This window comes from Ictalurus furcatus, chromosome 7 (assembly GCF_023375685.1).
Source record: "Ictalurus furcatus strain D&B chromosome 7, Billie_1.0, whole genome shotgun sequence".
NCBI lineage: Eukaryota > Metazoa > Chordata > Actinopteri > Siluriformes > Ictaluridae > Ictalurus > Ictalurus furcatus.
In genome coordinates, this window is record NC_071261.1 from 32,500,792 (window position 1) to 32,524,498 (window position 23,707).

Below are 23,707 nucleotides of genomic sequence, written 5' to 3' on the forward strand. Positions count from 1 at the left end.
CGCCCTCACGCCTCTTTCACACTTTGTTAAGGTCCCATCCAAGTACACAGTCAAATGTCTGTATAGATGTTCGAGATAGTTCAGTAAGGGCAATGGGATGCCACTGGCCTTCGCCGCATCAATGATGGCCTCATGAGCGACCGTATCGAAGGCCTTTGTCAGATCTAAAAAGGCCATAGCAACTGTCTGTGTCTTGTTGTGCGCCCTCCTCAGGATAGCATGAAGCAGGGAGCTTGCCTCCAGGCATCCGTCCTTCTGTAAGAAGGCATATTGCAAAGAAGAGAATGTTACATTCGAGCAAATCCTGCGAGCTAAAATCCTATGGAAGGTTCTTGTGATAACAGAGGTAATTGATATCGGTCTGAATTCCCTGGGCGTCACCGGGTTTCCTGTTTTCGGAAGGAACACCACTCGGGCTGTGGTCAGGATCTCAGGGAGCTCCTCAAGTGCTAGAATCAGGTTAAGGTACCCAGCCAACGTGGGCTGGTGCCATTGAAGCAAATCCTTTACCTCAACTTTGTCCAGCCCCACCGCTGTGGCACCCATCCCCCGCAGTGCCTCAGTTACTCACTTTCGGAGATCGGTGTTAGTATCTCCCACACCTGCTCTTCCTGATCCACTGCTCGACATCTAAGCTCATTCGGCATCATTGTAGACTTTCTACTAAAAATCTCTTTCCAGTACTCCTCCCGACCTTCACAGTGAAAATCCTTCTTTCTATGGGCCTCTCTCCAGCGTCCATCGAGCACTGTAGCCACAGCGTCCCTCTTCCTCAGCTTGTAAAGCCACTGGATGTTAGCATAGTCAGCCCTCCTAATAAGTCTCCTAGATGTTAAACTTTTGACTTCTGTCCTCCTGATCGGTCTGGAAATCCACTTCGAAGGAAAGTTCCTTTCTGCGTGGGCGTTCATGGAAGAGATTACTTCTTCTCTGCTTAAGTGACCTTGCATAAGGCCCTCCGCAATGTCATTGAGGCAGTCAGCCTCCAGCCGAGTGTCTCTGATCTGATCAACTGCTTTCTCCAGCAGCCTTCTCCTCCAATCATCAGAGGTTATAATCAAAGTCTCTTCCACTACTGCAGCCTGGATTAACTCAGTGGGGGTAGCACTTTGTGTTCGTTTTTCTCCTCCTTCTCTTCTCCTCTGCCGTGAGCTGGTCTCCCTCTCTCTCGCTACTTGTCTGGAGTCCCTTGTCATGTGTTCTCCAGCCTCTCTGCAGTCAGCTTCCCCGGGTGGACACGGTGGTAGCCACTCCAGCACCTTTAGCCTCTTCCTAATGGATTCCACTGTGCGGTTTCCCACTAACGTTCTTCCCAGTAGAGTGGCATGGTCTTTTTTCCCGTGCTTCCACAAGAGGTCCACCTGGCGCCGAAGCTCTTTGTCTTCCACCCTACTCCATACTCTTCTTCCAGATGACGTCTTACTTGGAGACGTTGAAACGGGAGGAATCGGTGCAGGTAGGACTTTAGATTGCTTCTTCTTTTCTGTAATGCCCATCCCTTCCCTCTTCTGGGCCGGGCACCAGCCAAGCAGCTTCAGGCGCTTTTTCAAAGCCTCCGTGGATCTCATGGGGAAATACTGCCGCAACTGCTCCAGGTGCTGCTTCTTCATCATTCCTTCTTGCCAGACGTTATTGGCATGCCTTCGCAGGGCGCTGTCTTCATCAGCTGACCAGACCAGCTTCCTCGTAGGCATTGACACTAGCCTCTCAGCATTCCACTCCTCCGGATGTCTGTGGTGCCTATGCTTCGCCACGCTCTGCGAGGATGGGAATCTGATGCCACATTCGGGACAGTCATGTATCTTCAGATAAGCGCTCTGACTGTCAGGACTCGTCACTTTCGCCCCTTTGTTTGCATTGCCTCTGCCTTCTACCTGGACTCCAGAGGGGCCAGGTTTCTTTCTACTTTTATTTTCTGTAACCAGCAGATTAACCCCAAGCCAGAAGGTTAGCCTGACCGGGGGTTGGCCTGGAACTTAGCTCAGGTGGCTCAACATGAGCCACCGTCTCCAGCGGTCGCTACGAGGAGGAGCCCAGGCCTGTGAATATGGCTCACACCATACCCATCCCCGCTCTTTTTAGCATCTTCAAAGTAGACGCTCTTTTCGCCTAGAATTTCCAGAAATGTATTCTTGGCGTTTTCTTGACCGATTTCTTGAGGAATTTCCCTGAGATGATTTTTAAACAGTATTAAAGGAGTTCCCACCTATGCTGGACTCTTACTGGCTGCTTTTCGGAAATATTTCATTCCGAGTCATGCGTTTAAAAAAAGATTTTATTTGTAAATAAAATGTTAGTTTTCTAATGAAAGAAATGAATATATTGGCACGATTATATTTTTGTATACGACACCGATTTCATACGTTTAATCACACACCTTCAGGTCAAAAGGTTTTTAAGGTCATGAGAAACATTTCAGTCGCGTGTCCACAAACTTTTGACCGGTAGTGTACATATATATATATATATATATATATATATATGAGAGAGAGAGAGAGAGAGAGAGAGAGAGAGAGAGAGAGAGAGATAAAGTAAGGCTGCCTTGTGTCTCAGGGAGTTTTTCCTCGTCACCATAACCTCTGTGTTGCTCATTACAAATACATTTATACATTTAAAATGTATATGTGGATTATATATATATTTCTGTAAAGCTGGTTTGTGGTAGTGTCCAGTGTTAAAAGCGTTATATGGCGGATGTGGCTCAGGTGGTAGAGCGGCTTGTCCACTAATTGCAGGGTTGGAGGTTTCCTTGGGCAAGACACTGAACCCCAAGTTGCTCCCGAAGGCAAGCTAGTGCCTTGGGGTGTGTGTGTGTGTGTGTGTGAGTGAATAGTTGAATATATACATTATATATTCAGGTGTGTGAGAAACAGTGTAAAGCACTACGGCTACAAAAGTAGCCGAGAATTATGAGAATCTATAAAAGTGTTAATAATAAATAACAGATAGAGGCTTTAAAGTAACGGATTATTTCTCACGGGCAGAAGGACAGAATAAACTCCTCACCTGCGTGCACGGGGAAGAAGGGAGCGAGATGAAACCTGCATTTAAGCTAAATAAAGGTTTGAAGATCGCACAACGGGAAGCCTGACCTTTTCCCAACGAGCCAAGGCTCAGGAAAACCTGGGTGAAGGAGTGTGTGCACTTTAGACGTCCGGGTGTTCATCAATAATGCATAGAACTCGGCTTTTAATTAGACTCGAGCCAGTGTTTAGAGTCAGGAAGTGAACTTTAAAAGTGGCACTTGGTGAGAATGAGGCTATAAACAGCACTGGTATTTTAACACCAGGGAATGTGTGTGTGTGTGTGTGTGTTTGTGTGTGTGTGTACAGAGTGGGAACGAGGGTGTTTATAACAATTACCTAGACTGTGTATGTTTAATGAGGAACACTCCTGGATACACACACACACACACACACACACACACACACACACACACACACACACACACCTTTCTCATATTGAAGCTGATGTTTTATATCCAGCCTCCGTCACCACTCAGTTAAGAACATACAGTGAGGGAAAAAAGTATTTGATCCCCTGCTGATTTTGTAAGTTTGCCCACTGACAAAGAAATGATCAGTCTATAATTTTAATGGTAGGTTTATTTGAACAGTGAGAGACAGAATAACAACAAGAAAATCCAGAAAAACACATGTCAAAAATGTTATAAATTGATTTGCATTTTAATGGGGGAAATAAGTATTTGACCCCCTCTCAATCAGAAAGATTTCTGGCTCCCAGGTGTCTTTTATACAGGTAAGGAGCTGAGATTAGGAGCACACTCTTAAAGGGAGTGCTCCTAATCTCAGCTTCTTACCTGTATAAAAGACACCTGTCCACAGAAGCAATCAATCAATCAGATTCCAAACTCTCCACCATGGCCAAGACCAAAGAGCTCTCCAAGGATGTCAGGGACAAGATTGTAGACCTACACAAGTCTGGAATGGGCTACAAGACCATTGCCAAGCAGCTTGGTGAGAAGGTGACAACAGTTGGTGCGATTATTCGCAAATGGAAGAAACACAAAAGAATTGTCAAGCTCCCTCGGCCTGGGGCTCCATGCAAGATCTCACCTCGTGGAGTTGCAGTGATCATGAGAACAGTTAGGAATCAGCCCAGAACTACACGGGAGGATCTTGTCAATGATCTCAAGGCAGCTGGGACCATAGTCACCAAGAAAACAATTGGTAACACACTACGCCGTGAAGGACTGAAATCCTGCAGCGCGCACAAGGTCCGCTGCTCAAGAAAGCACATATACATGACCATCTGAAGTTTGCCAGTGAACATCTGAATGATTCAGAGGACAACTGGGTGAAAGTGTTGTGGTCAGATGAGACCAAAATGGAGCTCTTTGGCATCAACTCAACTCGCCGTATTTGGAGGAGGAGGAATGCTGCCTATGACCCCAAGAACACCATCCCCACCGTCAAACATGGAGGTGGAAACATTATGCTTTGGGGGTGTTTTTCTGCTAAGGGGACAGGACAACTTCACCGCATCAAAGGGACGATGGACGGGGCCATGTACCGTCAAATCTTGGGTGAGAACCTCCTTCCCTCAGCCAGGGCATTGAAAATGGGTCGTGGATGGGTATTCCAGCATGATGATGACCCAAAACACACGGCCAAGGCAACAAAGGAGTGGCTCAAGAAGAAGCACATTAAGGTCCTGGAGTGGCCTAGCCAGTCTCCAGACCTTAATCCCATAGAAAATCTGTGGAGGGAGCTGAAGGTTCGAGTTGCCAAACGTCAGCCTCGAAACCTTAATGACTTGGAGAAGATCTGCAAAGAGGAGTGGGACAAAATCCCTCCTGAGATGTGTGCAAACCTGGTGGCCAACTACAAGAAACGTCTGACCTCTGTGATTGCCAACAAGGGTTTTGCCACCAAGTACTGTCATGTTTTGCAGAGGGGTCAAATACTTATTTCCCTCATTAAAATGCAGATCAATTTATAACATTTTTGACATGCGTTTTTCTGGATTTTTTTGTTGTTATTCTGTCTCTCACTGTTCAAATAAACCTACCATTAAAATTATAGACTGATCATTTCTTTGTCAGTGGGCAAACGTACAAAATCAGCAGGGGATCAAATACTTTTTTCCCTCACTGTATAGTTGCCAGTGTAAGAGATTATATCTCAGATAAAAAAACATATACCCCATGTTGTAAGGTTCTCCCCCCAGAGGGACAAACCCAGAACCCTTTACAGTGCTAGAGCACTAAGAGTGTAGATAAATATACAGCACTAGAATAGAGTAAATCATGTAGAATGTCTTTATACACTGTGGATAAACAAACGGATGAAGGAATGTATTTATTAGGAAAATATACTGTATTAAGCACGATTTAATTAAATGTGAATAATTAAATGCATCACAGATAATATAGTGATATATTAGTCACTTTATTTGTACCGATTAAGTTATAAAAACGTTTTTTTTTTTTTTTTTCATGGATATTAATGTTTATTCGTGAAAAATATATATTGCTAACCCTTTCATGAATAGTGTCTACACTCATGGGCAGTTAATTGAATACTCTTGTTTTATATTTCAGGAAAATATAAGATGCAAATCACATCCAAATGAACGTAAAATGTATACATTCTATTTATTTATTTATTTATTTATTGTTACATCTTTGCATCATGTAACAGTCTTAAACTGTAAAACTTTGTATTTATATATATTAGACCTGAATGGTAAAAATGTTGGACATAGGAAAATGTATTTATTTATTTTTGCTATTGTTGTTGTTGTTGTTGTTGTTATCCATTTCCGTTTTAACATCTGATATTTAGACAGAATCTAAATTCATATAATCATACCATTTTAAGTTAAAATTTTTTTAGAACGAATCTGGATATGCATATAAATAATTTATGCTGAAGAAATAAAGTTAGGTGTTATATCATTTATTTAGAAAAAAAATAAGATATTCCCAAATTGCACTAATTATTATCAAATGGGGAAAAAAAGACAGAGAACAAAAACAACAACAACAACAACAACAAAAAGGTTCTGTATCCTATTTCCTGAAAAGGACTCTTAAATCTCAGCTTTAGCAAACTGGAACACAGAACTAGCTGCTAGTTATTAGTGTAAATTATACCATTATTTTGGATTATATACCGTAAAGGCCAGGTGTACGTAGTGTCCAATAGGAAACTGCACCTTACGGAATAACAGCTTCTACACCCTGTGGACTGTAGCAGAAATGCCAGCAATGATGCTAAAATGATGATTTATCATCAGTCTAAACAGAAGAAAGTGTTTTATTATTATTTTTTGTTTGTTTATTTCCTCTGAAAGATAAAGTTACAGTTAAAGAAGTAACCCTTACTATAGAGTATATAAAAGGGTGTGTGTGATAGATCTGACCTGCAGGTGGAGCCAAAACACAAGAAATAATACCTTGAACAATAATACCTGAAATCATACCAGTTGGAATTAAGCATTAAGTTTTTTTAAAAGGGTTAAATTGCTAAATTTACTATGAATACTATGAATTTCTTTTTTTTATGTTTAAAATCCCTGCATACTGTTTGACAGACAGATAGACAGACAGATAGATATATAGATGCTGTTATACAGTGCATCCGGAAAGTATTCACAGCGCTTCACTTTTCCCACATTTTGTTATGTTACAGCCTTATTCCAAAATGGATTAAATTCATTATTTTCCTCAAAATTCTACAAACAATACCCCATAATGACAACATGAAAGAAGTTTGTTTGAAATCTTTGCAAATTTATTAAAAATAAAAAACAAAAAAAGCACACGTACCTAAGTATTCACAGCCTTTGCCATGACACTCAAAATTGAGCTCAGGTGCATCCAGTTTCCACTGATCATCCTTGAGATGTTTCTACAACTCGATTGGAGTCCACCTGTGGTAAATTCAGTTGATTGGACACGATTTGGAAAGGCACACACCTGTCTATATAAGGTCCCACAGTTAACAATGCATGTCAGAGCACAAACCAAGCCATGAAGTCCAAGGAATTGTCTGGAGACCTCTGAGACAGGATGGTATTGAGGCACAGATCTGGGGAAGGGTACAGAAACATTTCTGCAGCATTGAAGGTCCCAATGAGCACAGTGGCCTCTATCATCCGTAAATGGAAGAAGTCTGGAACCAGCAGGACTCTTCCTAGAGCTGCCGCCCGGCCATACTGAGCGATCGGGGGGGGAAGGGCCTTAGTCGGGGAGGTGACCAAAAACCCAATGGTCACTCTGACAGAGCTCCAGAATGTCTCTGTGGAGAGAGGAGAACCTTCCAGAAGAACAACCATCTCTGTAGCACTCCACCAATCAGGCCTGTATGGTAGAGTGGCCAGACGGAAGCCAGTCCTCAGTAAAAGGCACGACAGACCACCTGGAGTTTGCCAAAAGGCACCTGAAGGACTCTCAGACCATGAGAAACAAAATTCTCTGGTCTGATGAAACAAAGATTGAACTCTTTGGCCTAAATGGCAAGCGTCATGTCTGGAGGAAACCAGGCACCACTCATCACCTGGCCAATACCATCCCTACAGTGAAGCATGGTGGTGGCAGCATCATGCTGTGGGGATGTTTTTCAGCGGCAGGAAGTGGGAGACTAGTCAGGATCGAGGGAAAGATGAATGCAGCAATGTACAGAGACATCCTTGATGAAAACCTGCTCCAGAGCGCTCTGGACCTCAGACTGGGGCGAAGGTTCATCTTCCAACAGGACAACGACCCTAAGCACACAGCCAAGATAACAAAGGAGTGGCTACAGGACAACTCTGTGAATGTCCTTGAGTGGCCCAGCCAGAGCCCAGACTTGAACCCGATTGAACATCTCTGGAGAGATCTGAAAATAGCTGTGCACCGACGCTCCCCATCCAACCTGATGGAGCTTGAGAGGTCCTGCAAAGAAGAATGGGAGAAACTGCCCAAAAATAGGTGTGCCAAGCTTGTAGCATCATTCTCAAAAAGACTTGAGGCTGTAATTGGTGCCAAAGATGCTTCAACAAAGTATTGAGCAAAGGCTGTGAATACTTATGTACATGTGCTTTTTTTGTTTTTCATTTTTAATAAATTTGCAAAGATTTCAAACAAACTTCTTTCACGTGGTCATTATGGGGTATTGTTTGTAGAATTTTGAGGAAAATAATGAATTGAATCCAGTTTGGAATAAGGCTGTAACATAACAACGTGGAAAAAGTGAAGCGCTGTGAATTCTTTCCGGATGCACTGTAGTTATTTTAGCTGTCTACCACAGTATATTGGTGTAGAAATGAAATAATGAACATAAGCTAAAATCACAGACTTACAGCTTTAATCACATCATAAATTGAAATGTCATTGTTAATACTTGGATCAAAATTGTTTTCAGTCAATGACTGCCTGAAGTCTGGAACCCACAGACATCAGCAGACACTGGGTTTATTCCCTGGTGAAGCCCTGGTGAAGCTCTGCCAGGTCTTTCTTGGGAGTGTAAGGCCTATTGGGACGTAAGTGAAATGCAGCTCAGTTGGATTCAGCCGAGGTGCAGAATATTCCACTTCTCTGCCTTAAATTAAGCTTTGCCTTGGTTTTGAAGTATGCTTCAGGTCATTGTCCATCTGCAATCTGAAGCACCCTGAAATGAGTTTTGAAGTACTTGTCTGAATGTGAGCAGAAAATATAGCCCTGTATCCTTTAGAATTCAGCCCACTAATTTTGTCAGCAGACACATCAATAAACACAAAGGAACCAGTTCCACGGGCAACCATACACACTGGTTATTTTACTTTAGGTTATACTCTTCTCCCGTTGTTAAATTTCCCGCAAATGCACGAAACCTGTTTCAACAAGTTATGGGCAGATAAAGTCCCTCACCATTTGCACACATTTATGTCTTCCGAATACCATTTGGATGCTTTCGAATAACAGATACAGAGTTGTTCGATATATAGTGTATATACACACTCTGAATTTTGCACTTCAAGATTTCACTTTGTCTTTTCATAAAGATCTCAGCCCGAAGGTCACATTTCTAACAGTTTTCCGGCAGCTCAACTGAGAGGTAAGAATAATTTTCGTTTGTTTGTTCTGCCTTGAAGTAGATATCTCATGTATCCCAACTGTACTACATGTGTTGCATAAATTTTCATTTTTCCACATGAACAGTTGCGCTATGGTGCTGGGACTACGGTTGCTGCGATGGCCTTGGGACTGCAATTACTACATATAATTTTGCACTCAGGTCTCCTTTAGGGAACAGTGGACTAGTTCAACAAACACATTATATAAAAACCCTAATGAACTTTCTTTTACTTTCACACTATCCGTTGTTACCCAGATGTGGACGGGTTTCCTTCTGAGTCCGGTTCCTCTCAAGGTTTCTTCCTCATATCATCTCAGGGAGTTTTTCCTCTCCACCGTCGCCACCGTCTCGCTCAATAGAGATAACTCCACACACTTAAAATCTCTATCCTGTGTTTATATGTTTCTGTAAAGCTACTTTGAGACGATGTCTATTGTTAAAAGCGCTGTACAAATAAAATTGAATTGAGCTGAATTGAATAAATATTCCATGGTGTTCTATGGAAGCAATTGGAAGTAACTGTTAGTTAATAAAGCCCTATTCTCACAGAATTCTGAGATAGGAGGACAAACAGTGTCTGTCTCGGTCACGTGCACTATTACTTTCTTTATCTCTGATCCTCCTGCAGATTGAACATACTTTACAGCCACACTGCACCTTCCTGTTGTCTTTCTTGTGTGTTGTTTGCTCTGTCTGTAAATCAATAGACATGGGTGGAAGTAGTCAGTCTAAGTTTGTGATCACTCCTAAAAATGATATGTACAATTAGGGATTTTGTATCTTTTTACAACCTTTAGTTGACAATTTGGCAGGATGGACTACAGGTTCTGTTCAGTGGCGTCCTTATCCTAGAGAGGGATCCTTTAATGAGGATGTTTACATGGTAGTTTCTTAATCAGAGTATTGTCTTAATCAGGTTAATATCGGATTATTGCTGTCCATGTAAATGTACTGATTGACTCTTAACCACAGTTGATTCATGCCAGAAGACCGAAATGGTGCCTGACTAGAATCCACTCGCCTGAGAAAGGAGAAAATTCACAATCAAGCAGCCTTTAGGGGGCCTCTTCTTATCTCACCTTAACACAAACACATATATATATATTTTTTCTTGTATTAGCCTTGAGAACACATACACGTTACCCTTTTGTGAGTGCTGAGAATCTCCCAGTTTATTTGTTCCCTAAGCCTGTTTGTTGTAATAATCCTAAGAATCCATTTGTCAAATTTTTGGTTACTCTCCATTTGTTCAAAGTGTGTTCCTTACAGTGAAATCGCTCCTCTGTTATCTAGCCTTGATAGGACCTATGGCTCTGTATCTCCTGGCTCCCACACTAATCACAGGGCTTCACGTGTACTCACATAACACCTTTTGGCAATATGCTAAGCTCACCGCTCGTCAGCATAACATCTCAATTCACTGCTATATATACGTACCATTCTGCCGTCCCCAGTAGAGAAACCTTTTTCCTTGCGTTCCCTTGGTTCTACGATTAATGTTAGTCTCACCAAAATGGCACGTGTTCATCTCTATCGATGGAGAATGGGGCATTTTCTCAACAATTGTTCTTTGAACGCCACTCACTCCTCGTTCTTTCACATGGCATTGTCATATACCAATGGTTCTCTTTCCCGTAATTTTGGACCACCCCAGCTCATATCACTGTGAGTAAGCCAGGGGAGAAGGACGTAGGTGCCCTACCAGTCTCATCATGCTTATTCGAGGAGAATATACTTCCAGCTGCCAGATTGGTATTGGATATGTGGTTCCCAGGCCTATTTCTACCTCCCCTCTAATTGGACTGGCATTTGTGCTCTTGCACTCTTAAGGAACCATATTTTATTATTCTCTCCACTCACCTTGTCGGGAATAGGAACTCACTAAATTTTAACAACAAGGACAGTTTCCCCCCTCCTGAACATCAGATAAAATATAAAGGGGGTAAGTTCTGGGATGCCTTTTTTTCTCAAGATGGCATTACTCAGACCTGGAGTCAGATTGAAATCGCTCACTACAGATTAGCCACATTTGCTATTGCTACCACTTTAGCCATCAAAGCAATCAAACAAGAACAAACTGCCTTTCGCCTCAACACTGTACAGAACCGTATGGCCCTTGATATACTTCTTGCTAAATAAAGAGGTGTTTGTGCTATGGTTGGGGATCAGTGTTGCACCTACGTGACACCCAGTGATGATGTTCATGTTAACATCTCTGAGGCATTAGAAATTTTTTTAATAATTAATCATCAGATATACTTCGAGGAGCATGGTGGGCAATCTTGGGGATTGTTGCATTTTACGGATGGTTAGCTCCTTACAAGCCCATGGTAATTCCAAATGTAAATTCTGTTATTACTTTGTCTTTTTGGTCCATGTATCTTACGCTGTCTGCACTTGGTTACTGATGAATCAGTAGCAGGGTCTGTGGGTTCCATGGCCCTGTAAATGGCACTGCTTTTTCAGGCAACTGTTGTAGGCTCATGGATCCCTGGGAGTTCCTCACCGCTTATGTGTTACTCAAGGGAAGGGTGTGTGCAGGCCCTGTTGGGACCTAAGAGGGCATTGATAAGTTTACTTTAGGTTACACTCTTCTCCCTTTGTTAACTCTCCGGCCAATGCACGAAACAAGTGTCAACCAGTTATGGGCAGATAAATACCATATTTGTTCCTCTCTTAGACTGTCATGATTCCTGTCTTATACGAAAATGCCTTTCTGCCTAGCCAACCAATAGTTTGATTGGCTACCCATTGAACCCATCTGAATTTTGTGTGTGTATGTCACTTGGCAACTCTCCCATGCACTTGATACAGGAAGTGTGTAGCGGGGTGAGGGCACCTCCTCTTGTGTACTCTTCTATCAGATTAGATTATTTCACAATCTAATCTTCTATCAGATTAGATTATTTCACATTTCTAACACACCTAAACCATAAGATGAGGTGGTATGCTTCAGGACATGAGCAGTTCCTCCCCTTCTCTTCTCTTCCCATCATTCTGCTACAAGTTAATCCATGTTGCATCTGTACATAGGATGTTAGATGTTTCTGGCAAGCTCTAGTCTGGTCTTCCCGTTTTTGAGGTTTAATGGTTTACCTCTTGTGGTGAACCCTTCGTATCTACTCTTGTGAGGTCTTCTCTTGATTGTTGATTTTGACACAGTCAGAAGTTGACAAGGGCCAAATTGTGATGTCTAGACGATGGGTCAGAGCATTTCCAAAAAAGGAGGTCTTGTGCGGTGTTCCTGGTATGCAGTGGTTAATACATACAAAAGGTGGTCCAAGGAAGGACTGGTGAACCAACGACAGGGTCACGCGTGCCCAAGGAGCCAACAGAAGAGCTGAAATAGAACAAATTGCTGAAAAAGTTCATGCTGTCTATGATAGAAAGGAGTCAATGCATCACAGCTTGCTGCATATGGGGCTACATAGCTGCAGACCAGAGTGCCCACGCTGACCGCCTGTCCACCACTGAAAGCACCTACAATGGGCACGTGAGCATCAGAACTGGACCATGGAACAATGGAAGAAGGTGGCCTGGTCTGATGAATCAGGTTTTATTTTACATCATGTGAAGGATGGGTGTGTGTACATCGCTTACCTGGGGAAGAGATGGCACCAGGACGCACTATGGGAAGAAGGCAAGCCAGTGGAGGCAGTGTGATGCTCTGGGCAATGTCCTGCTGGGAAACCTTGGGTCCTGGCATTTATGTAGATGTTACTTTGACACGTACCACCTACTTAAACATTGTTGCACACCCCTTCATGGCAACAGTGTTCGCTAATGCCAGTGTCCTCTTTCAGCAGGATAATGCGCCCTCCCACACTGCAAAAACTGTTCAGGAACAGTTTGAGGAACATGACAAAGAGTTCAAAGTGTTGACTCGGCCTCCAAATTCCCCAGATCTCAATCCGATGGAGCATCTGTGGGACGTGCTGGACAACTAAGTCTGATCCATGGAGGTCCGACCTCATGACTTACAGGACTTTAAAGGATCTGCTACTAATGTCTTGGTGCCAGAAACCACAGCACACCTTCAGAGGTATTGTGGAGTCCATGCCTCGAGGGTTCAGAGCTCTTTTGGTGGGACAAGGAGAGGAGGACCTACACAATATTAGGCAGGTGGTTTTAATGTAACCGCTGCTCGGTGTATATAAAATAAAAATCCAAAATGTCAACAATATACTGTGGTAGACAGCTAAATAACCCTGAGTTTGTCAGTGTCCAAATATTTATGGACCTGGCTGTAGATAGATTGATAGATAGATAGAACTATAAACTAAGCATGGCTAATACAACACCCAGCAGCTCACATGTTCTTCTTACCATATGTAAATGCTCACACACACACACACATCCCAGAAATGTGCTAGAACTTGAAAAGATAAACAGAGTGATATTTCCTGCATTCCTCAGAGCAGCTGTGTGAGTTAATCAGAGTTCGGTGTAGATCTCATTCCTCTCAGGGATTATGGAAGACGAATTTTATCTGCAGAATGAAGCGACCTGCACAGACACGTCTAACGTTAGGGAGTTGGAGAGAGTGGCTCGTGTTACAATCTGTAAAATGTCTCTCAAATCATCTTAGTTCTGTTTAAAGTTTAAAGACAAAGTTTTAGATGTTAAGAGTGTTGATGATCACCTACTTCATCACAGTTCCATCACACCGAGACGTCATTTGTTACACGTGAAGCTTTTTGCTAAAGCTTTCCCATACATTTAGCTGTCTAGCAGGGCCGGTATGAGTGCATTCAATAGGTTTTCAGTCGCTCGGTTAGCTTCCGCTCTCTAAGCTAGCTTTTACTTGCTAGGTAAGCTTTTGCTTGTGCTCTTATCTTCTGAAGCACCAAGTTAGTTGATTTTTCATTAAACTAGTTTTTATCTACCAACTGCTTTCTAGGCTAACTTTCAAACTTTAAGCTAGATTTTTTAAATATGCCAGTCCTGCTGAAAAAAAGAAACTATAGAATCACAGAAATTCAAATGGTTTCCACTCAAAATATCATTATAATCATTACCATTATTGGTCGTTAATGGTATCCAGTAGACACAACATGCCATCAAGAGAACAACCAGCTTAGGTATTGTTTACTAGTCTAGATTCCTCAGACACTATAGCCTAGCTATCATCTCCCCAGTTCGCTTTCACTTGCTAAGTCAGCTTTAGTTGACAAAGCGATCTTTCACACTCTAGGTTAGCTTTCTCCCAGTCAAAAGGCGATCTTTCACACACTAGGCTAGTTTTTGCTCGCTCAGTTAGCTTTCACACACTAGGTTTGCTTTCGCTTTTTAGATTAGGTCAGCTTTCTCTCACTCACCAAGCTTCCTTTGACACGCTAGACTACCTATCTGACTGGAAGAGACAAATTTTTATAACATCAGCCTTTTGACTGGCGAGACTGGAGCTTACACGAGCTTTACCCAAGATTAGCCCCGCCCACTTTGCACTGAAAAAGGTTGAAACGGTGGTGAAATTCGACATGAAATTCACAGGTGATGTGCAGATTGTAGCCATGTGAGTGGAAATCACTGATTTACAGTCAGCATGACTGTGATGCTATTAATCCTCTCTGAAAAGACCACATTATAAACACACACACACACACACACACACACACACCAGATGGATTTTCGTAGCATTCTGCTGCTAGCTCCTGCACACTGCTACAGCGTTGTATTTACGATGTTTCTGCTTTGGAGCGAGTGCTGAGTTCCTGTAGCTGCAGTTTTAAACAGCTTAGTGCAATTCCCACCTGGCCAAGCTTCTCATCCAACAACTCCCAGCGTGTCGTAACACACCACATGCCAAACCACAAACACGCACACACACAGAAAGGTCACGCTGTGGGGCGAGAGATCAAACCCGCCTCCGTTAAACTAATGTTCCTCTCACTGCTACGTAGCACAAAACTTTACATTCAGATAGAACTATTAAAATAACATTTAAGAACTGTATGCTCCAACTGTCGGCACCGCCGTTATAGAAAATTAATCGACAGCTTCCGACCGATCAGAATCCAGACTCCTGCGGTGTCGTGGTGTAATATAATACACTACGCCGCATTATATGTAACTGATTTTTTTCCCCATGGTTTCCTCAGACATCCGACGTCTTGAAACGTTCTGCGAAGTCAAGTTCCGCAATCTGAAGAGTAAATTCACAACTCGGCCAAGACGCGTCAGTGTGTTAGAGGCGTGTAGGAAGAATTAGCGAGTAATTAGCGCAGTGGGGTTTAATATTCCGTGAGCGTTTGGGCGAAACACACGTGTGATGTAGAAAACAGCCAAGTGAAACACACACACGTGCGCGCACACTCTTTCATCAGCATTATGTAGTGTAATTATTGGTGAAATCAAAACAAACACAAAGCGTGAGTGCAAGGTCCCCAAAGCGAGGTGAAAACACACTTTATTGAACCAGAAAGCTTTCATTTGCACAAAATTCCTATGCACATATATATTTATATTAACGATATGTTGATATTAATGATATATTAATAATTAGTAACAAAGTGTCAGGGCTGGAGGTTTTGCAACAATCACAAGAAGAACTAAATGAGGAGCCGCATCGTCGGTAAACCATGCAGCAGTGAACAAAAGGAAGAAAAAAAAACAGCCAATACACAGATAATAGTAATAATAATAATAATAATAATAATAATAATAATATTAACAATAATAATAAATTAGTCATAGGAATGTACATAGTGATTGGTGAAAGCATGTGTAATGCTGCCTGGTTCAGTGGAATAAACAAAGATGAAGATATGTTTCATATATATATAAATAAAACATCCTGGAACAATGTTCTTTAAGCTAGCAGGTTACACGTGTTGGTGGAATGATGCACAGAGAGGGAGAAAAAGAACTGTGTTTTGGAAAATTATTTTTTTTTTGGTCTGGCTTATTATTATTATTATTATTTTTTAGTTCTTTCACATTTTTGTTCCGTTTTTTTTTTTGGTTTGTTTTTTTTTGCTGGAATGGTCACATGTTGATTCGCAGGAGCTGCTCCCTACCATTGACAGTGAGAGACTTCAGCTGGCCATCTTCCTCGACCTCCACCCGCTCCTGACCGTTCTCCACGATGCTACACACACACACACACACACACACACACACACACACACACACACACCCATGAACATACTTCATACATACGTGTACATCAGGCTTGGTCAGTGCACTGTGTGAGGTGTTCAGTACCGTTTGGTGGTGATCCTTCTACCGTTGATGAATTTGGTGGAGGTGGAGACCGAGCGGAAGTTTCCCATCCCGCCGCCTCCTCCTCCTCCACCACCACCACCACCTCCAAAGGATGTCGAGGAGAAAGAGGTGAAGTTTCCTCCACCCATCGGGCCCCCGAGCGATGCGAAACCTGAACAACGAATACCACACCATTTCAACGGTCAATTACGTTTTTTTTTCCACCTCAACAATTGGATGGAGAAAATGACTGAAAATGAAAACGAAGACGTTTCTACGATAAATACTGCAGATGCCTTTTGTCCTTTTTGTGAGAAAATGCTGAAATTTAAAGAAATTATTGGCGCCCCCAATAACACAAAACAAGAAGTTGTCATCCCTTTAAAAAAAAAAAAAAAAAGACTATTTTCCTTAAATACAAATGTAACGATCAGCTGTTTCTGTGAGGTATAAATCAGACGTTTCACACGTGTAAAATCCATCACAGTGGGGAAAACTTTATTTCCTATCTGGGAAAAGAGGTTCTCTTTAGAGTTTTAAGAAAAACAGATTCCTTTTTTCCCCAAGAATGACTGTGTGTTTGCGTTCACTGGAGTGCCAATAATTTCTACGTAGACCCCAAGAAAAATTATTGGCACCCCTACAGCACATTAAAACCGTTATACTTGACAAATTACACTCTTTCCCCTAAAATGACTCTTGCTCAGATTTCCTGTGAGGTAAAAACAAGACTTGTCGCACATGTAAAATCTTTCACATCCGTCACCGCACCTAGGTTACTTTGAGCATGGCATCATGTTGACCTCGGGTCATCTTTGTGGACCTACACACTCACACAAACCTGAGTCGAAGCCTGAGAAGCCGCTCCCGAAAGGAGGGAACCCCCCAAACGCGGGGAAGAAGGAGCCACCGGTTCGACTCCTCACACCCCTCTGCCGCCGGCCGCCACTAAACCCGAAGAAATCGTCAAACGGGTCGAACGGGTCGTCTCCTAAAACACAACAGAGAAATGTGTAAACGTCCATGTGTAAACAAACTTTATTTGTTTCCTCAGGTTTGCACGTCACGTCCTTAAAAACCATTTAGTGATGATGTCATTGGTGACGCAAACATTTTCAACCCCCTCGTCACTCACGTACTTAATAAATCCCACCGCTGATGCTCCTGGTGTGGCTGAAATACTTTTTGTTTGTGCTATTGAATTCTGGATCGTGATTGGTCAGAAGGTATTCATAAGTATTCTATGACAGTAGCACAGGTTTATATTCGCAGCATCTCAAAACCACTACTACGGTGAGGTTTTCTGTGAGGAGACATTTATTCAGCATTTACGGAAGGAGTGTCCGGTGTCAAGCTGTCACCTTTTTGTACGTTTTCTGACACTTTCAGGACAGACAAGTTTACGCTTCTTTGACAAGATTTTTAAATTTTTAAAGCGAGAGAGAGAGAAAAAGAGAGGCTGGCGAGGGAACAACTATAACGTAAGTGAGAACAGGAACTTTTTTCATGAACACCAAATGATAAAAAGTATGAGGTTTCTTTCTTTAATCAATTGAAATTTGTTGGTAAATTGCGACGACTTATTTCACTTTAGCCAGTCAGTACAGGATTGTGATTGTTGCCAAAAATGCTTGACTTTGCTGAGGCTTTAATAAAAAAAAAAAATAAATAAATAAATAAATTGCGATGCAACTTGGAGTTTTTTTTTTGTCCTGCATTAAAAACTACTCGAACTACATGAAATTGTTTCACACGCTCTTTCGCAGTGATGTTTGTTGGTAAACGAGACCTCTTCTCTGTACTTATTGAATTGAACTGATTTTAAGAGGGCTTCGGCTGAATGCCCGTCGTGATGACGTCACATGACGCGTCTCGGACCCAGTCAGTGGAAAACCTTTTGAAAAATAGTAAGCTCCTCCGAATATTGTGGCACTTGCTTGACTTTGCGTTCATTTCTGGAGGGACTGTATAACGGCACCTTCTGTCCTGTTATTATTGCATTTAATTTTTATTCCGTTTTATTTATTTTAAGTTTCGCACTAATAGTGATTCAACTTTAATGGGATCCTGTTTAAGAATTCTGTAACCCGACGCAAAAGCAGCCTGTCTGACGCATTAACAGATTAAATTCAAAACAAGTTCTGTTAAAGCTCAAGCGAACCGTTAGAGAAGACGCTCTTCGCTGCTGTACATAGTGGCCTTTGGTGTTTTCATGTTCCAGAGGCTGTGATGAACAGTTGATATAACGGCATGTGTTTAACGCACCCAGACACGCTAAATATGGCAAGGGCACTTCCACACGGCCAAGAAGAGACTCTGCATCACCCGACAGGAATGCTTTCTCAAATAGCTCCTGTATAAAACACAAGGGCCTGAACCAACGAGAGAGAGACAGAGAGAGAGTAACAGAGAGCGACAGAAAGACAGAGAGAGAGACAGAAAGACAGAGACAAAGAGGGACAGACAGAGGGAGACAGACAGAGAGAGATAGACAGAGGGAGTGCGTGTGTGTTTCATTGATATGTGTTCGGGTGAAATATGTAGGACTGGCATGTATGTGCGTCTGAAATCAGGACAAGTACACTGTGTGTATGTGCTGAAAGACAAGAAGGGTGTGTTTATTTCTGTGTTGTGATGGTTTGGGTGGAGGGAATGGAATAAACCTACATGCCTGTGTGTGTGTGTGTGTGTGTGTGTGTGTATAGATCAGTACTCTCAGGAACAAATGTCAAATGTTTAAATGCTATTTCGTAACATTGTTAAGGTCCCACGTGCTATTTTATCTCATTTGACTGCAAGTTTCTACTTTTTTGGCTATAAATGACCCCAAGTACAGAACCATCCATCCTTCACTCACACTGCGTGGGACATTTCAACATCGGCATACGCTCGAACGAGTTATCGCTTAAAAAAAATAAAGAAAAAGAAAAGCCAGTCTTCCATTTTTTCCTCCCCCAGCGAGCCTGCTGCTTTAGGTTTAACCAAAAATGGTCCGGTTTTCAGTCCTCAGATGTTTAGAATATTTACTAAAACATCCAATTACTAAAAGCAGGTTCTCACAGCACTTTCCCAGCAAGCATAAAGAAATGAAGATCAAATATTTTCTCTTGCATCACGTACGAACATCTCACAGGGATCCGTGCAGATCTACAGGACTGTGAGAAGCTCAGAGGTTTAATCTCCACGCCAGCGACTGGAAGGCTTGAAGTTCAAACCATACCGCTGTTGGACCTTTTAACCAATACACTGAGCTGTATATAGCAAGGCTACATTCTGAAAATTTCAGAATTATTGGCACCCTTTTATAAAAAAAAAAAAAAAAAAAAAAAAAAAAAAATATAAATAAATTTAAAAAAAAAAAACCCACAACAGCTATGGAAAAAATGTCTTCATGGTTAATTAGATTAATCTTACACTAAAATATTGAAGTAAATTTATTCTAACACTCCAATCATAATTTTCTTAACAAAAACAGATGTCACAATTATTAGCACCCCTGCTTGTAGTACTGACAAGAACAAAGTGTAATATTTTTATATAAAAAATATACACGATATCGAATGTCTTTGATAATACAGTTAGCATCATCGCGGTTTCCGGGCAAAAATATCACTAAACAATCACAACTTTTTAAATAAAATTCACAGCTCCATTTTAGTTGTGTAAGGCTGGATTTCAGTTGATAAAATGTGATCACGATGCAATCAGACCATTAAAAAAAAAATATTAATTAGTGTATACAAATTTAAATGGCTATTTTTTTTTTTTTTACCAACACAATGTTATTTATATATACACTATATTTATATCCATCCAAACGTACCTAACTTTTATTTCATCAACGATGATGACTTTCATAGTGATGGTTTTCATATCGGCTAGACTGAATGAATAAACACATATAACTAATAAATGTAATGGACTGAAAATTGTCATAATCACTTCGTGTGTATTTATTCGTATATCCGCTATACACTCTCTTCGTCATTTTACCTCAAGAAGACAAAACTCTTACCGAATAAATCTGCAAAAGGATCCCTGCCGCCAAAGAATTCCCTGAAAACATCTTCAGGGTTACGGAATGTGAACACGCCACCGAAATGGTCGTCATAATGTCCTCCTGAAGGAAAGAGAAAATTTATTTAACAAAAGGGAAAAGAAAAGAAAACACACATAAACCAACATAAAGAAGGAAAATGCTTTATGTTGATCAAACGGATCATTACCTCTTCTTCCACCTCCAGACAGAGCATCTTTGCCGTATCTGTCGTACAAACCACGTTTGTTTTCTGAAAACAGAAGCAGACAGTGATTTTAAATAAATGTGACCATTACATTTATCACTTCCAGTGGACTCATAGTATTTAAGTATTGAAAGAAAGGACTGAGAGACAAGACCTGAACTCCTAACAGTTACTGAAACTGCACACTGACACACTCACATTTCATGTTAGGTTTTACTAGAAATTTTTAGTTTTGGCAGATGCCCTTATCTAGAGCGACTTACATTTATCTCGTGTTTTTATACAGCTGAGCAGTTGAGGGTTAAGGGTCTTGATTAAGGGCCCAGCAGAGGCAGCTTGGTGGAGCTGGGATTTGAACTCGTGACCTTCTGATCAGTAGTCCAATGTCTCAACCACTGAGCTACCACTGCGCTGTGGGTGAAGACCAGGAAATTGAACCCAGGAACCCTAGACCAGAAATTTACGCCTGGGGAAATTAAGGCTGGGAATCTAAAATCAGGAACTCATGCCCAGGAACCTAAGACTGAAAACCTAATCACAGATATGTAAGCCTGGGGCCCTAAGGTTATGTGTAGAAGTTCCTGGGCTTAACACCCAAGTTTGTACCTGAGATTGATTGAAGCTCATCTTTACAGCCTATTAAGATATTACTCAAGTTTTAGGTCACGTTTTTATTCATTTGTGAAACTTCAAATAGAAACTGACCAAGTTCAACCAAACCATGTTACTTGTTCCACACATGGTTCATTTTGCACCCAAGTTCATCTGGTCAACCCTTTTTTTCTATTTAAAAAGATAAATAAATAAATAAATAAATAAAAATAAAAAAATTAAATAAAATAAAAAATAATAAAAACCCTCCTTTTTATTAGAAGCCTTTGTTGAATAATTTTACACGGTCAAATTCAAATTGATAAACCACCACCTCACTCCATATACCGAGCAATTTCTCATTTCTAAACCTCTCTTTATTAAACAGTCACCTTACAGCTCTCTATGACAAAGATTTAGGGGCCGTTTACACAAAGTTTACTACTAAAGTTTAAAACTTTTCCGCTTTTAGTTTTCACGCGGTTTGGTTGTTCGTTTACACGACGACGTCGTTTTGGGGTCTGAAAGCCCAAAATTTTGAAAATGGGGTTTCAAAGTGCACGTTTTTGAAAACGATGCCGTTATCGTCTCTGTGTAAACATACGAAAACGAGAATCTGTGAAAACGATGACGTCATGCACATGCGTATCACGTGTTCAGTGTATAGGCATGTGCGCGAGTACTTCAAAACAATGCACAGGGCAGTCATAAGTACGGGACTGTGTTTGTGCTGCTTGAGATTTTGAGTTTATTGACACTTCTCCAGTGAAGTGTAGATTTACGACAGCATCACTACTACGACCAGCGGAGACGCGTTTATTACATACTCCACATTATTGTGCTTTTTATCCAGAAACACTCCAGATCCCCCGTTTACTCGTATTTATAGGGCCAACTACCACCAACTACTGGCCTCTCATGAGTAATACAGTGTTTTTAGTCGTTTCGTGGATCTGTGTGAACTGGGATCGTTTTGACAATGTTGTCATCTGTACGGGAAACTTTTCAAAAATGCAAAGGAAAATCTTTTCCGTTTTTAGTACATCATTGTAATGTAAACATTCCCTTAGCCTGCCACTCATAACGCCATGACCTTTGCTTTAGCCCCATGACATTTTTAGAACAGTCAAAATTAATCTGTCACTCTGGAACACCACATGACCTTCAATTAACTCATCACACAGTAAATATATATATATTGATCTTCAGTCATTCTCTAGTCAGAAATGTCGCTCTGTATGGCCTTACGCTGACCTGTCTGGTTTTTCCAGCATTGACCTCTCACAGGGCAAAGAAAGGTCATGAGACAATTCACTACAGCTGTTAAAATGTGACACAGCGGGACCACACAGGGGGTCCTATCCCTGGAGAAATCAGAAAACTGAATACTGTCAAGTATTCAGAGTTTGTGACAAGATTGAGATGCAACGCTTCATCTCAGTAAATATTGAGCTCAAGTCATAATTAAGTTTGTATCCAAGCCACAGACCAAAGTTACTGGGAAAGCATGTGACTGACAGTCCTTAACATCATTTCTTTGTTAAAAAAAAAAACAAAGCAAACCAATGTAATTCATCCAAAATCCATTTTCCACCCAACAACCACAAACCTTTTAAAGACGGGGGAGAAACACACATTCCAGTCGGTTTAGGAGGCAAACCTTTACACGCTGATACGGAACCAATATAACAATGAAAAAAGGATGCACTTAGACATCACCATACACAAGAACTCTAGACCTATTCACCAAGTTATCTGTTTTCCAAGTTAGAATCATGGAAAAAGTGACATTGTTTGGTTTGGTGGAAAACTAAACCAAGTGAGTCACCCTGGTGTGACTGCTCGATTCAAATGGACTAAACACGTTCACTACATGGGCACCCTGAGAGTTTAAGTGCTGCTTTATACTTCTGCCAACACGTCAAGGAGTCGTGGCATGAAGCTTCTTCTACGTCTTTCTTTAAAACCATTAATTTATTGTTGCAATATTGGATTCCTTTACACGTCTCAACTGAAATAAGTTGCTCAGGTCAATGTAACAAAAATAACGCCACCTCCAAGTCCCGAGTACTTCGCTCTAGAACGGCAGAACCAGGTTGTGTACTTTATTTGTGGAAAGGGACTGTCAATGAATGAACAGAAGCAAGAGAAAGATTCAGACTTTGGTGCAAACACTGAACAGCTCATTCTTTTTACCGCTCAAACACTGACGTCTGCTTATATATTATATAAATAAAAAAAATTGTAAAAGATGGAAGCCTGATTTCCTAAGGAAATGAAATACAGAGTCTTGCTGTTGCTGCCAAGTGAAGAAACATCCGAAGTTCATCTGCTTTCACTCTAAGTGACACACAGAAACCTGTTCCAATAGCTCGAGAGAAGGTTTTGACCTAAAGAAGTGTTAATAACGACTGCCTGCCCCCTAGGACTTACCTATAAATCAAGCAGCATTAAGATGAAAACACACACATACACAAGCGGGAGAGAGAAAGCAATGTGCGAGTATGGAATGTAATGTCTCTCACAGAGTCTCAAGAGAAAATCTGATCCAAAAAGAAATCGGTCTGATAGTGAGAGAGTCTATTTATATTTAAGGTCTGAAGT

The 23,707-nt window shown here is 41.3% G+C and overlaps 1 protein-coding gene across 2 annotated transcripts in view; it reads right to left on the reverse strand.

Annotated features, from left to right (window-relative positions):
• dnajb6b (DnaJ heat shock protein family (Hsp40) member B6b) overlaps positions 1–23,707 on the reverse strand; it is a 47,676-nt gene that overhangs the window by 11,200 nt on the left and 12,769 nt on the right. The window contains exons 4-8 of one of the 2 annotated variants that reach the window (XM_053629872.1): positions 20,495–20,557; positions 20,284–20,388; positions 17,110–17,259; positions 16,269–16,440; positions 16,082–16,152 (exon numbers count right to left, since the gene is read on the reverse strand). In XM_053629872.1, the coding sequence (XP_053485847.1) occupies positions 16,082–16,152; positions 16,269–16,440; positions 17,110–17,259; positions 20,284–20,388; positions 20,495–20,557 (561 nt within the window). Of the gene's footprint in view, positions 1–15,438; positions 16,153–16,268; positions 16,441–17,109; positions 17,260–20,283; positions 20,389–20,494; positions 20,558–23,707 lie in introns of those variants that run through there. The other variant, XM_053629873.1, reaches the window with a different exon arrangement.